The sequence below is a fragment of the Mustela putorius genome, unplaced genomic scaffold (genome assembly GCF_011764305.1).
Source record: "Mustela putorius furo isolate JIRA1106 unplaced genomic scaffold, ASM1176430v1.1 tig00003932_pilon_pilon_pilon:0A:0A, whole genome shotgun sequence".
Taxonomy (NCBI): Eukaryota; Metazoa; Chordata; class Mammalia; order Carnivora; family Mustelidae; genus Mustela; species Mustela putorius.
In genome coordinates, this window is record NW_025422077.1 from 5931201 (window position 1) to 5952468 (window position 21268).

At 39.6% G+C, this 21268-nt stretch overlaps 1 protein-coding gene across 9 annotated transcripts in view; it reads left to right on the forward strand.

Moving 5' to 3' along the window:
- Positions 1–21268, forward strand: part of TENM3 (teneurin transmembrane protein 3) — a 436872-nt gene that overhangs the window by 290300 nt on the left and 125304 nt on the right. For all 9 annotated transcript variants that reach the window (XM_013058964.2, XM_045069405.1, XM_045069406.1 and 6 more), the window contains one exon: positions 11251–11373. In XM_013058964.2, coding sequence (XP_012914418.1) covers positions 11251–11373 — 123 coding nt within the window. The remainder of the gene's footprint in view (positions 1–11250; positions 11374–21268) is intronic.

Genomic DNA, 21268 nt, shown 5'->3' on the forward strand with positions numbered 1-21268 from the left:
ATGGATTTTGCCATATTTTAATACACCAGTTTTCCTCTACAAATCTCCGTGTCCCTAATAGTTGGATCTTTTCATAATGAAGATTAAAGTGTCTTAAAATTTCAAAGACTTGTAATTTTCAGCTCTATTCTACTTCTTTTTCAAGAAGTCAAGCCAGGGCACTTGGGTCGTTCAGTCAGGTCACGATCTCAGGGCCGTGGGCTTGAGCCCCACATAGGGTTCTAGGCTAAGCAGGGCGTCTCCTGGAGATTTTCTCTCTGCCCCTCCTGTTTCTCTCTTTCTCTCTCAGATAAATCAATCTGATTTTTAAAAAGCCAGAACAAGCCAAAGAAATTTTTATGTTTAAGTAGATTATTAACATATGTACACGTTTGTTACATAAAAAGAGGAGATAGCTCTTAAAGCTATTATGGAAGAAAAGAATCCAGATGAAAATTAAGTCAGTACAACCAGCTTTTGAATAATGAGTAGATCCATGGGGTTTCAATGGCAAAGCTGCTAATAACTGTCACTAATGAATCTTCTGTTATATACATTCCGTGACAACAGCAAAGTCAGTATATTGGCATGTGGGGAATAGTCCATAAATCATGTAAATGATTTCATTGTGTATTTCGAATGTTCTTGAAATAGGTCCTCTTGCCATATTCTTTAATGTTGACAACTGTTACCTCAAACTTGATTGATAATGACTGGCCTCTTTGGACAGCTCATCATAATGGTGAACACTTTATTCTTTCCATGAGATTGGAGAGGGAATGCTTCTTTCGCTCACAGAACAGAACCTGGACATGAGTGAAAACTAATGAAACATTAGGAAAACAGCCTGTTTTCGAAGACTTGACTTAATTCCCTGGGTGACAGACACAGCAGCTTGATTTTCATAAGCCCTGTCAGCCTCCGCGTTGGCCATCAGCGGACAGCTAGAATAACTCTCTCCTCAACAGCATCTTTGAATGTGTGATGCTGAACCTACATAGTGAAGAAAGAAAAAATGCAATGCAATTTAAAGGTGGAATTTTTAATGTACATTAATTTGCAAAAGAGTATGAGTCAAATATTTTGGCAAATCTACATAACTAAATAGCTGTCTCATCAAGACATTTCGATAGCCAAAGTGATTCTACACCCCCATTAATGACATGATGCCAAAAATAGAATAGAAAGGAAAAATGCACAGCGTGAATATATAAAATATCAGGAGCCATTCCTTGTCTCCTTCGCCCTCCCCCCAGAAAAACTATTTACATGAAACCTATGGTTTTAGTATGTTGTCTTATAATACTCAGAGAAACCTGCTACTTCAAGTGCTATTACTGCCTTTGCATATCAAAACATCCTGTAGTTGAGATAATTCCCTTTTCCTTAATGACAGCTGAGTACATACTAATACGAAAGCATTCCAGAAAATTATTGATTTTAAAATGACCATATTTGGAAAAAATAAAAGAAAAATAAATAAAATGACCGTGTTTTGGCCAGCTAGATATAGACTGCTCGGATAATATTAGACTTGAAGGCTAATAACAAATAATAATGGATTAGCATGTCAAAATATTGCCTCGCACACTCTGTCAACATGTATATGAACACAGCAGGAAATCGAAAACAAAAGCTAATTTATGGAAAACTATGTATTCCTAATGACAGTTTAGACCAGTAGGGGTCCAAGTTACAAACTGCATTTTTACATGAGATGCTTTCATTTTACATTGAAAACCTGGCTGTATTCTGTAAGCATGTGTCAAATCAAATCATTGTCCTATATTTAAGAGTATTTTTCTTATTTTAGTCTGTAAAATCTAATCGCGGCACATGCGCCTTGCGTATATTTATATGTTCATGACATTGAAACCTAAAATGCTAAAATTCTGCCTTTAAACCCAAGATACCAAAGGAATTGTGTGCACATAGTGGTCGTTTGACCCTGTGCTATTTTATTTTATTTTGAAATTTTTAGAAAAAGAAACAACAGCATTGGTATTCCAATATGCTGATAAATCATTGATGCCAGATGTCTTTGCCTCTTCTCAGTGATGTAGCCTAAATATTTCTATTTGAAAACAGATTGACATACCAAAGAATTTAAATCTGGAAAAGACCTTAGAGATCATTTTGTGCAAGCTCTTTGGATATTTATATAAACGGGAGCTCTAAGCCTCAGAGAAGCCCAGTGACTTGCCAAGGTCCCACAGCTAGTCTGAGCCAGAACTGAGACTGGGACCCAGTTCTCTTTTAATATCAACAAAGGCTCTATGAGACGCCACACAGGCAATCTGTGTTGAAAACTCGGCTTTTAACTATAAAAGGTCAGATTCTGATTTTCTTTTCCTGCAACTCCTGATAACATGTTCCTAATGAATCTTTCTCCGAAAGATTATTTTGGGGGAAACGGACCACGGTGGAAGTGAGGTGAATTACAAGATGGGAAAGCTTTAGATCTTCCCTTGCTTTATGATGAACTTTCTGGGTTTTGGAACCAAACACAAAACAGCATTGCAGACATTTTCAGGATGATATTTTTTAAGTCCATTTTTTCTTACCAGAGTCTAGTTCTCATATGATCTCAGACATTTTTTTTTTTTGCCTTTGTGAGAATGTTTGCTTGATCTTGTAATATTAAACAGCATTTAGCCAATAATGGCAGGCATGCTAAGAACCGTACTCCAGGTTGCCAAAACCTCAGAGTGTTACTCGTCAGGGTTCTCATGGCATAAGCTACATTCAGGTTTCTGATGGCAAGGGTGCCTGCTTCTGTGTTCGCTTCACAACATTCCCTGTAATTTGCTTCAAGGTTCTGGCAGATTGCTGGACCCTGTCACCAGCTGTCACCTCCCCTCCTTCCCATCCATATTTGGCAGTATCTAAGAACACAGGCATGCCAGTAGAAATAATAGTAGCTGTGATAGCAACTTCAGTGGCATGGTCCCCAGAGACAAGATCAAAATTTGGCATCTTTTCTCTCAACACAGAACTAAAAATGGCACTGAACTTGCTACTTGGTGGTATATAATTTTCTTTAATTACACATTTTGGTTTCAAGTTTTCCACATGCTGGCTTTTAAGTATCAAACCAACATACATTGGTTAAAAACAATGGCATGCCCTTTTTTTCCCCCTGCGGGGAAGAGGTGGAATCCTAGAATATCAAGGATTCATTTCATCTCCATCAGCCTTGAATGGTAAAAGGATTGTACGCTGTAATTTCTTTCACTCAATTTCTTTGAGTCGGAAAGAAAATGTCCTCATAGAATTTCACTAGCATATTGTCTCCAAATTATTTCAATTAGTGGGTCCTTTTTTTGCTCATTGTTAACTGGGAAAGCCTATAGAAAAAAACGAAGTATTTTAGAATGATTTTTTTTAATTATATAAGGAATATTTTCTTGTAAATATCTTCAGATTGGTTGAATCCAAGAATACCATGAGATGGTCTAGAAAGATACAGTCTGTAAAGTAGACCATTTGGCAGTTAGTGACATAGTTTGTGATAATGACCGATGGCTTCACATCCACGTGCATTACTTCTAGAATTGATATCATGATAATTTTTTATCATCAATGCAAGTGATAGAATTAAAAGTGTGCTCATTAAGTTTGTCAATGACAAATGTTAGATATTGCGACTCATTTAAAAGTGTTCTGGGGGGCGCCTGGGTGGCTCAGTGGGTTAAGCCTCTGCCTTCAGCTTAAAAGTGTTCTGGGATCCCTGGGTGGCTCAGTTGGTTAAGCGTCTGCCTTCGGCTCAGGTCCTGATTCTGAGGTCTTGGGATCAAGCCTGTAGTCAGGCTCCTTGCTCAGCAGGGAGCCTGCTTCTCCTCTCCCCGCCACTCCCCCTGCTCCCTCTCTCTCTGACAAATAAATAAACTCTCTTTAAAAATAAATACATAAAAGCATTTGGACTGGGAGTCATCTTGGAAATCTATGTTCTCCTGCCCCGAGAAAAAGTGAAGAATTATACGAGGTGTCCCTAAGGCCTCTTCTTACTATGAACAGTCTCAGGGGCTCTGTTAGTCACCCCTGTTTCTCAGGAACCAATGTGACTACAGAGATCCAGGCCTCTAAGATCAACTTTCAGCAAAATATTGAAAAAGCTAAATTATATATTAAACCTTTCCCTTAACTCTTCTCTCCAAGTTTTTCATAGCTAAAATCCTTTCTTTCTTCTCTTTCTTCCCAAACTGCTCTCTGTTTCCCCTTGACGTGCCTGTTCTACCCCCTCACTGCAAAGATCCATTTCTGCTTCTCTTATAACTCCCCGTTCCTCACAACAGCAGGAAGTAAAAAATTTATTCAGACAAAAAATGGGATGTTTTCAGTAAAATACTACCAGTGCTATGGTAGGACAGGATAGTCACTCATTCCACAAAGGCCTCATGAACAAATGTCATTTCAACTGGACTTCGAGGTGTTGGGAGATGTCGTCAGACAGAACTTGAGGTGGGGGGGCGGCATCCCAGAGGCCAGGAATGGCAGGAACAAAGGCGTGGGAGCAGGGAAATCGAGGGAATGATTTAAATGGTAGACAAGCAAATCTGGCCAGTTCATGAGCCCTGTGATATATTCACACGGTTGTGCAACAGATCTCTGCAACTTTTCCATCTTACAGAACTGAAACTCTGCATTTTTTAAACAACTGCCCGTTTCCCCTTACCCTGACCTCCTGGTAGCCACCATTCTTTCTGCCTCTGAATTTGAACTACTTTAGATACCCCATGTAAGTGGAATCAAAATATGATTTGTCTTCTTGCAACTGGCTTATTTCCCTTAACATCATGTCCTCAGGGTTCGTCCATGTTATAGCCTGTGGCAAAGGTTCCCTTCCTTTTTCAGACTGAGTTATAGTCCATTGTGTTTTTTCCTTCACCCATTCTTCTCTTGCTGGACATTTGGGTTCCTTTTGTCTCTTGACTATTACAAATAGTGCTGCTATGACCATGGTTGTGCAAATAGGTCTTTGAGACCTGCTTTCAGTTCTTTTGAGTGTATATCCAGGGGTGGGATTCTGGGTCATATAGTAGTTCCAGTTTTACTTACTTATTTATGTTTTTTTTTTGAGGACCCACTCTAGTGTTTTCCATAGTAATTGAACCACTTTACAGTCTCATCAATAGTGCACAAAGCTTGCCGTCTCTCCACATCCTCGCCAAGACAAGCCATAATGTTTCTAAACTACGAATGGGTCTGGGAAGGCCAGGAGCTAACAGTCACGAACCCAGCACGTGAATTTGTTTAATCAGATTGCTTTCCGTCTAACACCCGACATTTGCACTAAGCAAGCCTTTCCTCGCTCTTCCCTCTAGCTCCTATCTGGTGGGGTCACTTGCCATTCTACACCAGTGTCTTTCCTAGAGGAACACCTAGGAGCCTTGCAGAGATGAGCCCGTGCAGGAAAAGGTGCGGGAAACGTGAAAATACACATCTTTTAGTTATGCCATGTGTTAGATGACCTACTTTTAAATAAGTATTTTAATTTTTTTTCTTTTTTTTTTAGAAACAGACTCTTTTTTTTTTTTTTTTAAGATTTCATCCACTTATCTGACAGAGAGAGAGGAGGGAAGCAGGCTCCACACTGAACAAAGAGCCTGATGTGGGGCTCGATCCCAGGACCCTGAGATCATGACCCAAGCCGAAGGCAGAGGCTCAACCCACTGAACCACTCAGCCGCCCCAATAAGTATTTTATAAATGTAATATACATTTAGAAAAGTATACAGATAATAAGTGAACACACCAGTGGAATCACTGCCAAGGTAGAAAAATGAAATTATTACTAGCATTCCAGAAGTCCCCTGTGGCCTCTTCCAGTCATTACCTAGTCCGCCTTCCTAGAGGTAATTACTCTGGTGACTTCTGTTCCTCCTACCAGTTAATTTTACCTGATTTTGAACTTTATACACATTGACTTACATAATATTCATTTTTTTTTATGGGTTCTCTTACTCTTACTATGTTTGTGACCTGTATCCATTTCATTGCACCTGGCAATGCCTGATTCATTTACATTGGTCTGTGGAATTCCTTGGTTGACTATAGTGATATGGTACGATATATGATAAACACTATAATTTGTTTATCCTTTGTACTACTGGCAGACATCTGGATTTCCAGTTTGAGGTTATTACAAATAATGCCTCTAAGAACATTCTTGTTCATGTTTTTTGGTGCTAGGTAGATACATGTTTCTATTGGATATAGAGATAGACTTTTGTAGACCAACTGGGGACTGAGGTTTTTAATATAAAGAAAATATATTTCGAATTCCAAATAGCAAAGTACAGATGATTTTACACATTGCCACCTATTTTCAGTAGGTGAATGTCTTGTATTTAGAAGCCCATTCCAGCAACTGGACAACTTCTGATTATATGTGCTGCTGTCAAAAAAGAAATAAATCCACAATTTGTGTTAAAATTATTTAAATTTCTTTAAATTTTGATTCAGAAAAATTGAAATAAGGACAACAACACAGTATAGGAAAAGGAATCCTGAAATTGGGTCAAGAGATCTGATCTTCTTTCCTTCTTTCTTTATTTTTCTGATCTTCTTTATACACTAACTTTTTAAAAGGCATTGATTGGGTAGGTCACTAACCTGCTGTCTGCCTGTGTTTTATTGGGACAACAGGGATGATGACCCCCGTCATGCAGTACATTATTAGAAGATGATAGACTTCAGGGCGCCTGGGCGGCTGAGTCAGTTAAGCGTCCGACACTTGGCTTCAGCTCCGGTCATGATCTCAAGGTCGTGAGATTGAGCCACAAGTCGGGCTCTGGACGAGGAACAGAATGTGCTTGAGATTCTCTGTCCCTCTCCCCCTCCTACTCATGCTCTCTCTCTCTAAAATAAATAAATCTTAAAAAAAAAAAAAAAAAAAAGCCAAGCTCATAGAAATCAAGGTATTTTCAAAGGTAAAAAACACACTTGAGTGGACATACAATGTTATTGCTGTCCCTCACAAATTCCCTTCTTCCTTGGATAACATTTTAGATATGAATCCAGCTCCCAGCCCTCATTACAATTACCCAGATATACATGGAAATAACAGTATGGAACTATGAAACATGATATCAGAAACAGATTTTTTAAGATTAAATTTCTACATGAATGCTTTCTATAACTTTAAAATCCACACATATAGGGTTCACATGTAATTTTTAAATTGTTTTCAAGCCTCGTGGAGGGGTGCCTCAGTAGTTTGAGCATCGAACTCTTGTTTTCAGCTCAAGTCATAATCTCGGGATCGTGAGATCAAGCCCTGCTTGGGGCTCCACGGAGCTCAGTGCAGAGTCTGCTTGTCCCGCCCCGCTCTGCGCCTCCTCGGGCCTGGGCTCACTCTCTCACTCTCTCAAAGAAATAAATAAAATCTTTTTCAAAAAGGACTCTTAGAGTTAACCAAAATAGCCTGTTGTGAATTTTCATCATTATACTGCTGTAAAATTTTCTTCTACAAAAGAGAATTCAGTGGGAAAGTTCTTGTATGGAAGATGTGCCTGGATTACACAGACATTACTTAGAAGAATCTCTGCCCATCCTCCACCTGCAAATACTGTCTCTGCCTTCCGTTTTCTAGATCTGGTAGAAAAACCTCATCTAGCCTGTGGCCCTCACCAAAGGTATACTTCACTTTCTTCAGTACTTCGGTAGGGATTTTCACATTCCAGTGCCCCCTGGGAGAACAGACAGGGGTATTGAACTAAGCCCTTTGCAGTCAGAAGGTCTGGGTTGAAGGGGAGGATCTACTGTTTGCCTGCTTGAAAGCTTAACTTCCCCCCAAAGCCTCAATGTTCTCAGATTTCAAATGAAAAAAAAAAAAAAGGTAATAATAATATTCATTGGAGTCTTCATGAAGATTAAAAATAAAGCAGGTAAAGCACTAGCACAACATTTGATAACATGGTAAGTGCTTAATGAATGTTTTCTTTAAAAAAAAAAAAAAATACTGCGTCATGATATTCTAGCGCACAACATTCCTGCCAGCCGATACCCCTCACCCAAGCTATGTGCCCAGAGGGGTGATGGACTCCAAAGGGCACAGAGCTCCCAGACACTCTTTGGCACTCTCCCCCCAACACACTAAGTCATGTGTACACACCAAGGATCGGTTTTCACCATTCATGAGTAATGGTGCCACAGGCTTTCCCATGGGTTCAAATCTTGCTTCCCACCTCAGGGTGTTGAAGAATTGGGCTCATCCTTCTGCATTTACATATGTGTTTTATTTCAGTGGTTTTCCCTTATTTTGTCTGCCAAGACCTTCCCAAATAGCACTGTTGCACAGTTGCTCAGTAATTTCTCTAGCATTTTTTGACTTTCATGAGATTGCTACCTCCCTCTGTCTCCCCCTCTCTCATTTTTGGAGTCACTTTTACTAATCTCCTGTATTTGAAGAAAAATCTTGAGTTACATATAATGAGTGAGAGCATAACTAAATACAAAACGCCAAGATTTTCAAAGTACATACTATCCCAAGACCAGACAACCGGTTGGTCTCTGTTTTCAATACAATGTTAAACAAGATATAATTTTATTTGGTTTGGTTCTCATTATACAGCATCTTAAGTAGACTGGAATTTCATTTTATTGAGATTTACTGTAAGAAAAAATATATATAAAAAAGCTGTTGCCCAACTGGCTAAATAAATAAATAAATAAAGTAAAATAAAAAATAACTCTCCACACAGAAACATAACGTTACTTTCTAACATTTGACATCAGTGCAGGATCCCATGGGTTATCTCTCTTCTTCAAAGTCTATTAAAACCAATAATATAAGCAAATCTATCATTCAGGAAGACTTTTCATGATACATAAAAGCTCACAATGGTGATAAATTATTTTGTGTAGAAACTTTGACCCTTTCGGAATATTTATCATCGCTATGCCAAAGTATGTCTGTCAAAGCTTGTACTATATGTAGAATGAGTTCCCATTATTTTATTCAAAAATTGCTGAAATACCCAAAACATTGAAAAATGTATGAAGTGATAAATGTTTAGAAATCTCCTGACATTTTGCCTCTCAAACACTATGTAATTTAATGCAAAATGACATATGAAGTTATACCTCCTTACAAGTTGACAATTTGTGAATTCAAGGATTCTATAAGCTCTATCTTAATCCTTAAAAAACCAGAGATTGAAAGGAACTGCTACCAGATTATAATTTAAGAAGGGGAGTATATACATTTGTTAAAAATACACAGGGTAGATGTAGCTATGTTTGGATCTGGGTTTGCTGTTTATTACTATAGCATAATTTTATATCAGGAATCATTAACAAAAGAATGCAAAACATGTAGAATACCCTCAAACTGTTGAACTTTTTAAATAAACTTTAAAAATATAAAGTTCTAGTGGATTTTCAATCAATTGCTTTTCATAGACTACGACACTAATATAGTCATTAATTATTTATTAATAATATAGCACTCTGTTCTTGACTATTTACTTATTTGTCTTATATTTATTAACTTTTCCCTTAAATTACTGTTTTTTTTTTTTATCCACAACAGTGTTTTCTTAGTTGAAAACATCAGAACATAGATTTCATTTACTTGACAGACACTTATTAAGATGTATGAGGTATGGGGCACTTGAGTAAGGTAAATGAGATACAAGAGGGAATGATAACAGTCTTGGGAGAGATGCTTAACCCAGTCAGGGAAGGCTCCCCCTCAAAATTGGTACCTAGCATCTGAGCAATGAATGGGTATTTTACAGTGGACAAAGAGCCGTACAGACAGAAGGAACTATTTATTGAGAGGTAGCCTGGTCTGGTCAGGTGACTTCAAATAGTTCAGTAATCTAGGGGTGCCTGCATGGCTCAGTTGATTAAGCGTCTACCTTCAGCTCAGGTCATGATCCCAGAGTCCTGGGATCGAACCTCGTACTGGGCTCCCTGCTCCCAGAGGAGTAAAATCTTTAAAAAAAAAAAAGTTCAGTGATCTGGAGCCAATAAATAATGGAGTACCTATGCACTAAGAACGGTCCTGCTATGTACCAGCTCTCGGTAACGCACTGTCATAGACCTATCCTGCTAGGAAGTTCACATTAATTAAGTAAGGTAGGTTTAACCAACCTCATTTTTTAACTAAAAGTAATGTTAATAATATTCCATCATTTGTCCAAGGTTAAATCCTAAACTGAAGATTAAACCAAAATCTAACTCCGTCTAACGCCCCTGCTCTTTACATTGACCATTTAATTGTGTTACTATATATATTACATATTTAATCAAGGCTTGCCTTTTAACAGTGTTTCACACAGTTTTTCACACTGTTTCTAACAATACTCCTTAAACATTATGCTTTTCCTCACCTCTCTCGTAAATTCAATCTATGCAGGGAAATGACAAATAATGTCCAAAAAATCCCACCTTTTTTGATACAGTGATATGATCATCCCTAGGTTTCTCTAAGGATATTTAGCCTCCTTAGGGATGAATTCTGAAACTGTATTCTGTGGAACACAAATGAAAGTTTATTTCAGGATTAGTGATCAGTATCACAGTGATTATTCTTGTAAATATTTCAAATACTTTAAGAAAAATAATATAAAAAATTTTAAGTACATTTATAAATGTATAAAGTCTTATGGTTGTCTCTTTTCTAAATGCTGCAAATAAAGTAGTCAACACATTTACGAACTTTTTATAAATCTTTAAAACTATCATACCCACATCAGAAACTCTTCATGAAATGACCTGACACATAACATGTTGCTTCATCTGCACCGTTGACAAATTGAATGTCATAAACTCATCTTAAGTCTAAAATATTCAAACATTACCATATTTTGTCTAAATTCTTTCTGTTCATTTCATAGGCCAGCAGATTTATCTGGGAGACCAGTAGTTACTTTTCACCTTAATCCCAAAGAATAGCATCATGTTTCCCGAGAATGTATAGATGTTGCAACTGAGTGTTACAGGTGTGCAAGTGGCCTGAGGTCAAGCAAAGCCAGTGTTGCTACAGATCATTCTACCCCTTACCTGAAGGACAGTGAAGAGTGGGACTCAGAGCAGAGCAAATAATCATTCATTCCTAAGAGCCTCCTGGGCTACCTTGCTGTCTATGCTGCATTTGTGTGAGGAACTGTTTCCTTTCTAATTTTTATATGCAATTATCTCTGGTATTTCAGAACATGGAAATTTTCACTTTACATACGAATCTTGTTATAAACATGTTTACGAGTTGCCACGCTGCTGAAAAACAGCAGACCTCTAAACAACTTGTATTCTTTGCCCCCAGCAATGCATCTCTTTGGCCTCAACTGGCAGTTACAGCAGACTGAAAATGACACATTTGAGAATGGAAAAGTGAATTCTGATACTATGCCAACAAACACGGTATCATTACCTTCTGGCGACAATGGTAAGAGAAAGAATTATGTGTCTTGTGTGTTTCTTTTAACATCTCTTTCCATAAATTTATTTTTATCCATGTCACATCCAGTTATATCTGGGAGAGGAAAAAGATTTTGAAATACAGATGTCATCTTTTAATGAGGGGTTTTTATTCATTTAGTTGAAAGATTGGAAGTTCTCCTTTTTACTATAGGAATAGTATGATTTTCTGCCTTCTGAGTTGATGGCTAGGCTTTTCCACCTTGTCTTCTGTAAGTGTGTATTTTGACTGATTTTTAGTCTGTAAATAGGCTATAATTCACTATACCATCTCATATATTGTATCTTGGGTGTATTAAGCTTTTTTCATTCAGCTAGCATATGGAGTTGGAATACAATGTTAATTTTGTTATAAAAGCTTTCAAATATAAGACACATTAAAGGATTATAATTTATTGACCTTTCTTCTGCTTGTCCCTTCTGTAAACCTTCATAAGTTTGCACTTTGGGCTAACAGACTATCAGGTCACTTGGTTCTGAATTAAAAACAGAATTTAAGAAGTCTGAAAATTCTTCCTTTCATTTTTCTATATATACACCCAGAAAAATGTATATATGCATGTATACATTTATATTATATACACCTGCCCATTATTTCAATACGTGTGTGTGTGTATTTTGACACTTGGCAATCTCGGACTTTTTACAAAATGTTATAATACTTTATATCTCAAAGCAAGCGAATCAAGATACCTTTTTTGGTCACATAAATATATTGTCTGCCTTTAAGCATTTCCCAAGATGTTCTTCCCTGTTTGTTTCTTATCTCATGAATTTATTTTCTGCTTTGGCATCAATTATGTCCGTCCTCGAGTGGCTAGTTTCTCTGCAAGACTAGAGAGAAGCTATTGTGTATTTATAAATAACATAATATCTATTTATTTATATTTTTATATATGCTTTCACTGGACACGTGCCCATTCACCATGACTAATGCCGTCATCATTTTTCTGTTCTCTGTTTTCTCGTCTTTTGTTTTATTTTAACAACAATACTTTATGGTATTTCTCTTCCTTCTCAGGGAGCCTGAGGAATTCTATAAGACGTTAGATTTTCATGGTAGTAATAAATACCCTTCGCCCCACACCTGTATGGAGCCTTTTGATGTAAGACTCCACATGTCCCAAGAAACTATAAGCCGGTGACCTATTAGTAATGAAAACTGTAGGTGGGGGAAATTGCAGCTAAGTAAACAGTTGTTTTAATTTTTTATACACTGATAACACACAGATGAACCATTCGCTCAAGTGATGGCACAGAAAGGGAGAGTGTTTATTCTGGGCTTCTAGAGATTAAAATGTAGCCTGTCTCTTAAAGTGGATGGTTTCTATGAAAAGAGCCTGATGGCACGTACTAACCACACGTGGAAGGAACTTCTTTTTTAGACTCAAGAAATTAGTCTAAAAAGAGAAAGGCTTATTGTAGGCATGTTTTCTTTTACAACATCCTGGCCTTTTATCATGGTGAAGATGAAAATAGAGCACAGCTAATTAGTTCCACAATACTTGAGCGGCATAATACTAAGAGAGCTGTGGATTGAGAGATGCTCCCCCAGCCGCGTGCTGGTCCCTGGTACTCTGCCGGGGAGTGCCTCCTCCTGCTTGAATCCGTGGTCCTCCGCTCACATAAACCTCCGTTCAAATCCTAGTTTCTTCACCTGTTTACTTTGTGACTTTGGTCAAGGGGCTTCATGGTTCAGATCCTGCGAGAAGATTTTGGGATACTGTTGGAATAAACCATCTGGGATCATAGCAGTTCCAGGCATTTGAAAGAACATCATGGTGGAAGGGGTGGGGAGTGCGCCTGGGTGGCTCAGTGAGTTAAGCATCTGCCTTCAGCTCAGGTCATGATCCCAAGGTCCGGGATCGAGCCCTGCTGAGCAGTGGCCTGCTTCTCCTCCCTCTGCTGCTCCCCCTGCTTGTGCTCTCTCTCTGTGTCAAATAAATAAAATCTTTAAAAAGAAAGAACATCAGTACATACAGCTTCAGAAATTCTGTGGAGCAAATAGAGTTTTAAACTCTTCTCTATGTCTGCAGTAAGAAATCCACACTATGTCCCACGCCCATACCCATCTGAAATACGTTTCCCAAAATAGTGCTTATCCTCATTTTGTGACATGCACCCTGGTTTGCTTACTCTGCTGTGCTTCCCATTTAAACAAGTGCTGGTTGACACTTACTCACAAAATTTCACAGTTTACAAAGGATGGTGGTCCACACTTTCAACAGCACTGCTCTGAAAGTCCCCTCCTCTAGGAGAGACTGAAGTTCCCCGACGTGATCACAGAATGCACTGCATACAGTTGACGTGAGGCTGTAGGACTGTATATACATGGAAGGAAAGAACCTTCTTCCTAGCCTAGCCCTGTAAAGAAGCTCCCCATGTAAGGAACAGGCACCAGATGCTCCAGGATGAGTTAGGTACTCTGGCCCACCAGCTGGACTGGCATTCAGAGACATTCCTCCTTACGGAAAGCAAAGCTAGCTCTGGGCTCAGACCTTGTCTGCAAAGTGGGACCTAGTTAGTAGTCACTTGTCTTCTTTATTATGCCTCAAACAGCATCCCCCCCCAAAACCCTAAATTTTGAAGATTCTTATTTCCATTTTTCCAAGTATCTCTTAAATACTTCCATGTATCTCTTAAATACTTACAGCCCTGGGGTTCGGGGGGCAGGAGGGGACAGTATTTACAAGACAGAAGAGGTACCTGAAAATCACAGGTTTTAAACCTCTGTGACGATTCTGCCCTGTCCATTCACTGTCGTCCACGACCTCAGCTTTTCAAGTATCCAGAGAAGCCTATCACATCATCTCGTTAGAAATTTGAGATTGCCACCCTTAGGAGAGCCTTAGAATTCTGAACAAAGCTCACTAGGAGATCTAACTGTGCTAAGTATAATGAGACCACTGAGTCACAGCCCCTAAATACTCTACTTTTGTTTATGCAGTCCTATTTTATTCTCATTTTTTAAGTACAACGCTAAGGAACAGTCATGGGGTTAAGGCTTTAGGAAACTCCCTGCTAGCTTGTAAGCCCATTTAAACAGAAACTTCTAAGTGGTATTTAGTATATAAAAAAAGAATTTCTAAAAAAAAAAAAGAAAAAAGAATTTCTATTATATTCCATGAGACCATCTATGACTGCCAGTTTTAGAGACAAAGTGTCAGAAGTGTGGGGTCTTGGGGCGCCTGGGTGGCTCAGTGGGTTAAGCCGCTGCCTTCGGCTCAGGTCATGATCTCAGGGTCCTGGGATCGAGTCCCACATCCAGCTCTCTGCTCAGCAGGGGGCCTGCTTCCCTTCCTCTCTCTCTGTGATCTCTTCCCTTCCTCTCTCCTACTGTGTTCTCTCTCTGTCAAATAAATAAATAAAATCTTAAAAAAAAAAAAAAAAGAAGTGTGGGGTCTCAGGCGAAACTGACGGACATTGGACAATGTGGATGAAGAGAGGAGAATGAGGTTTTAAAACTTCCAATACCCGTCTCTTTCCAAAAACTACAACTGCTCCCCTGGACCAAGGAATTCACTTAGCCTAATGTACTGGAAAGAATGACCCAGGCCTGTATTCGGTTCCTAGCTCCTTCATTTATTTACTTTGTAACCTTGAGCAACTCACCTCACCTCTTAGAGCCTCAATTTCCTCACGTGTACATAATACCCATCTCCCGGCTCATTGACCGCCAAAGGTCTGGCCGCCCTACTTCACTTCTCTTGCAGACTCCCACCCACACGTGTCAACCCTTGTTCCAGATCTACCCAAGTCCTCAGAACCCAGCTCTCTCCACAGATGGGCCCCCTTCTGTTCAACAACAAATAGAAACGTCCCCAGGAAGTTCTCTTAATTTCTTGTCAACAAGTCATTCCTCTGTGTGTCTGTACGTTGACACTCTTTGCCCTGTATTCGAAGCTCATCTTCCCATGAGCACTCTCAATCCCATTCTGTGTCTTCCAGATCTGCCCACTGTTGACACCTGCCAGGAACATGAGAACCTACGGAGGCCTCTCAACGTCTTTTTAAAAAAGCCCCGAATCCCTCGACTCTCCCTCCTAGTCCAGTTCTACCGTATTTGGCCCTTCTCCCGTCACCCCCAGCCGTCGTGAGCACAGCATCTGTATTCAGTATATTCACTCCCTTGCTTTCCACATACCCCTTGCTCATGGCTCGTTCTCCACCGTCGTGCACTGACACTGGTGTCTTCTGGGGGTATCACATGCTACCTCGGTAGCATCAATGAAGCCTCTTCCATCTTTATCATCTTTGAGTTCTTGGTAGCGTCTGATAGTTAACCTAACCCTCCTAATGGAAATGTTCTTTTCTCGTAGCTTCTGTGATACCGCATTCACCTTGGCTCTCTTCCTGACTCTTTGGCAGTAACTTGACTCATCTGTTGACTCAGCTTTCTCCTGCTGATCCCTCCACATTGTCTCTACTCAGGACTCTGCTCTTTTTTGGAATAGGATTCCTCTGTGTTCTCTTATCTGCTCTCCTGGCTTCGGTCACATTCTCTGTGCTATGTTACATTCTGCGTGCTTCCAAATCAATATAGGTATATATGATATGTGGATATACATAGATATTTTTCTGCCTTTGAGCTCCACACAACTATGCAAAATCTATCCAGGTCCCTTTGGAACTTTTCCACCAGGGTGTCTTCCAGGTGCCTCAAATTTTCCGGGTCTAAAACTGAGCCCATCAACTACTTGTTCTTGCATCCAGATTCAGTGGCTTAAGAGAACAGTTGGCATCAGTTCTCCTGATTCTGGACATGGACTCAGAAATTCTGTGATTGTGCTTGGTGTTTTCATGCAGTTGCTTTCAGATGTCAGCTGGGGCTGTTTAAAAGCTCCACTGAGCTAGATGTCCAAGGTGGCTCACTCTCATGGCTGGCACTTAGTGCTGTGTGTTGGCCGGAACTCAACTGTGGCTGCTGACCAGAACATTCCATGGGGCTTGGACTTCTCAGAGCAGAGCAGCTGGTTCTGAAGAGAAGTATCCCAAGAGGGAGCATTCCAAGAGACCCACACAGAAGTTATAAGCCTTCGCACATCCTACAATATTGAACACTTGAGGATGCCACTTCCATTGCATCCTGTTGGTCAAGAAAGTAAGATCAGCCCAGATTCATGGGAAGGAGAATTGAACGCTCTGTCTTGTGGGTAAATGCCAGGATTCATTTCATGAGAGCATGAGCGATTAAAGATATTGTGGTGGCCATCTTCTGGAAAACACAATTGCTATATCATCTCTTTCCAAATTTGTCTCTCCTTCACAGCCTTCTGGGACGGGAAATGGCATCATCATCCACTCAGTTTATCTGGGCCAGAATTTCAGAAGGAATGCCTGGCCCCTCCTACTCTCTCAGCTCCAGATTCAGTGAATAACCTGGTCCTATCAGTTCTAACTTCACAGTATCTCTTGGATCCATCATCCCTCACCTGAGTTGGAGAAGCCACCTTCTGTCTGGGCTGTTATGTCTCTAGTCTTGCTCACAGAGTTTTCAAACACAAATCTGAGATATCAGTACCCTGTCTGATCCCCTCCAGTGACCTAGACTCCCATCAGATGCTTTTCAGTGATTTCCAAGGCTCCCCACAATCTGGCTATAGATCATACTGTACTCTGATACGGAAACAGTATAGGAAAAAGATAGAGCCTAGGCTTTAGAGCCAACCCACCTGGCTTCATATCCTAATTCTGATCCTTAATGGCTTTGTTACCTGGGACAAGGTGTCTATAGCTTCTTTGGCCTTAAGTTTTCTCATCATTAGAACCGTCTTAAGGATTCAATAGAAATACTTAAAACGGTGTGTAGTACATAATAAAGGCTTGAAAAATGTTAGTGGCTATCACTGGTACTACTTAATGTGTGTCTTCTTTGCCAGAGTAGGAGACATAGATTATATCTGTTCTCCGCTGCTCTGTCCCAAGCTCTCAGCACAGCTATAGACATGTAAAACATGCTCAGTTAGTATTTGTCAAAGGAATAGATGAAAATATTACGACTAAATGCTATAAAGTACATAAAGGGCCCAACGCCGTGCCTTGCAAAGTATACGCAGAACAAATTCGGTAGAGCCTAGTGGTTAAGAATTGAAGCTTTCTTATTGGCCGGCTAGGCATGAGTGACCTTCCCTAACCTGCTGATTCTCCGTGCGGTAGTCCTGACGTTTAAATCAAATCCCGCCTGTAGGCTGCCAGGCAGTGACTGGAACATGGCAAGATTTGATACATGTCAATAATTATTAGTTCACACTTTTTAACACAATTCTAGATCACACACTTGTAATTTGTAGCTAAGTTTTTAAGAAGATACATCTTTAAATCTGCATCAGGAATATTCCCTAAAGCAATAATAGAAATCCTTATTATTAGTTATTTGGATTTTATGAAAGGAATCTTATCCTTAATATTCCTTTGAATGCAGAGTATTGTAAAGTTATTTACTGAACATATGTTATGTGTCATGCATGGAGCAAGGCTCTGAGAATATAGCTGTGGCGGGGTGGGGGGAAGATAATCCCGGCTGTTCTCGGAGCATGTGAATTGCTAGGCAGGAAACCAAGCAGGCAATTACAGTGAGTTAGCAAATAGAGAGCACCATGGCAGGATATTTCAACACTACTTTATTTGAAAGGAACAATAAGACAAATGCCAAAATTTAGTAGAGACTCGTTTGGGATAATGTAAGACAAAAAGCCATAAATTTGGGCGAGTATAACTCTGGCAAATTACTTCTCCAATCAAAAGCAAAACAAAACAAAAACATCCACTCCTTTTGTACAAACTTCCAGTTATAAAGTAGGTAGATTATGGGGTATAATGTAGAGCACGGTGATCATAGCTAATAATACTGTATTGGATATTTGAAAGTTAAGAGAGTAGATTTTTTTTTTTTTTTAGTTACTGTACAGTGCAATATTGGTTTCTGGAGTACAGTTCAGTGGTTCATCCCTTACATACAACCCCTGGTGCTCATCGCAGTGTCCCCCTTAATGCCCGCCCCCAACCAGCCCATCCCCCACCCACCTCCCTCCATCAGCTGTTACTTTGTTCTCCGTCCTCTGCTGTTCAGAGTCTCTGATGGTCTGTCTCCCTCACTAAGACAGTAGGTCTTAAAAGTTCTCTTCACAAGAAAGAGGTGGTAATTATGTGAGGTGATGGCTGTCAACGAGACTCATCGTGGTGACTGCTTCACGTTGGGTACAAGTGTCAGGTCGTCACACTGTACTTGGAAACTAATGAAATGTTTTATGTCAATTATGTATAAACAAAAAATTTTTTCAACTCCTGAGCACAGATTTAAAAACTACGTATATATGTTTGTGTACGTATATATATATACATATATATGTGGGTATATATATATATATATGATTAGTCCTGTTGAAACAAAATAATTCCAGTGCTTTTCAACTTTACATTTTTGTTTATCATATATGAATTTTCTCAAGTACTGGACGATTTCGGAGAATTAAATTTTATAGCAAGTTGAAGATCACCTATGATTTGAAGAAATGGGCTAAAAGGGCTGCAGGTGCCTTGTGTTTTCTTCAGTATTTTATATAATTTGAGTTGCAGTGTGCAGTAGTTCCTTAAACTGTATTCGCAAAGTAGTTCTGTTTCAATTCAATTCTCTTGCGATGCAACCCTGTCTGTCCACCACGCTAAGTTATGGCATGTGGTTGTTTATAAACAGATACGTTCTCTCAGAGATCTCAGAGTCAGGGTATGAATCCAAAGTGACATCATAGGCTTGGAGGATGGGCTACTGATGGTCTGTAAACGCCTAACCTTGCTTTCTGACATCTTAATTATTAGTGCCTCTGTGGGACTCAAGACGATATTATCATTCACCCTCCCCAACAATGGAGTTAGACTTTCACAGTTGGATTTCTTTTTGGCCTTTCCATTTTAATAATTATGGGCTTGTTTACTCACATCCTGTGCAGGCAGCAAAGTCATGATCTGGAATGGCAAAATAGTTAGTATTGAGCATCTGTGCTTTTTCTGATGTCACAGAATAATTTTCAGGCAAATACCAGACCTCCTGATAACGAGTATGATTTCAATATTCCATTTTGTCCTTATAACATCTAGGGTTGGTAAATCATTATTTATACAGTATCTCAGAGTTCAAGGCATGGTTAATGCAGTATCTGAAAAATGCCAATTTTATGGAAAAAATTTTCCTGATGTGTTTGCCTAGAAACAGGGGAATTACCTAAGAAGGAGAGGAGTAACAATAACTTCAGGGATGTGACCTCTTTATGTGTTCACGCTCTGACAACCATATTTTAAGACGCTCAGAGTGTTGTGACACATACTTACTGATGAAAGGGAAATTCACAGTTAGTAGGTAAAAAGACTGCTAGTGGCTCCCACATTCAGACGCAACAGGACATGTTGGGAAAAAATCTTCAAGATGATACCCTATTGTGTTAGAAGACATGGTACACCTCACTCTTACTGTGAAGGTTTTAATTGGTTTGATTCCTAACCTACACGCTTTGAGTTTAGAATAACTACAGGGCACTCTGTTGCCCTCTCTATTTTTTTCTCCATTTTTCCTCCTTTTTCTCTTAGCAAAACCTACAAACAACCTTCCTGTTTCCTATGATCATTCCCAGGCTCAGGCTCCAGGGGCTTAAGGATGGAGTGATCTCAGTGAGGGAGCACAGAGAGCACCAGACCTGGCCCTCCTTTTATTTCCTCTGAAGCCAACGTGTTCAGGAATTCAGGACATGATGAAAGACGTCTGTGTCCTGGCTTTTATCTGGGAGGACTGATGAGCTTCAGAGGAAAAGGTTGCTCGAGTATTTACAAGTTTATCAAACTGTGTCAATGGCTCGCTGACTTCCAGGTGTGGTTCCAATCCATGAAGAGCATTTGAAAACGCTAACAGGATTGACCACACTTGACTTGGCCAAATGAGAGAAGAGCCGGGACTTGAAAAGCAGTAGGACAGAATTTAGAAAGACAAAGCCCCTTCACAGGACTACGGTCCCCTGACATTCACACTGGAGGCTTTTGCAAGAACGTTACACTAATCCAAGCTGCCAGGTCACTGGATTTAGGTAAAGGAAAGTCAGCCATGTCCCACTCCATCTCTGATTCTAGTAAGAGGTCAGGTCTGCATCTGTCTTTTAGAAAAGATCCATTGTAAGACTTTAATTCAAAACAAATTAATTCTCTTTTCTTTTTAAATATTTTATTTATTTATTGGAGAGAGAGAGAGAGCGAGCAAGCGAGCACAAGCAGCGAGGAAGTGTAAAGGGAGAGGGAGAGACAGGCCCCCTGCTGAGCAAGGACCCTGATGAGGGGCTCAGTCCCAGGGCCCTGACATCATGACCTAAGCTGAAGGCAGACGTTTAACCGACTGAGCCACCCAGGCGCCCCAAAATATATTCATTCTAAATTGGGTAACAATTAGAAACAAATAGAACTGGATGGGCACTTTAAAGCAAGAGGCCTATTTCAGAGGAAAAGCTAGACTAGATGAGTGGTCTTCAAGCTATTTAGTTCTTGGGCCTTGAGACAAAATAGGAATACAGATTTAAATTAAAGTGTATTTCCTGCAACCATAAGACTCATAAATGTTTTGAAAACCTGTTTTCTTTTAAATGGAATTGTACTCATAATTACGAGTTGTACCCATTTGACTAAAATCAACCTAATTATTCTATAACTATGTGAACCATTTTTATAACTACTAAATATAAAAAGTGTACATGTATTGAAAATATCTCTCCAAGTAAGGTGAATGGGGGCTTTCCCAATTAGTCCAGCTAGTCATGGATGGATATTATTACAAAAGCAAAGGAGGAGGCACCTAGGTGGCTCAGTGGGTTAATCCTCTGCCTTCGGCT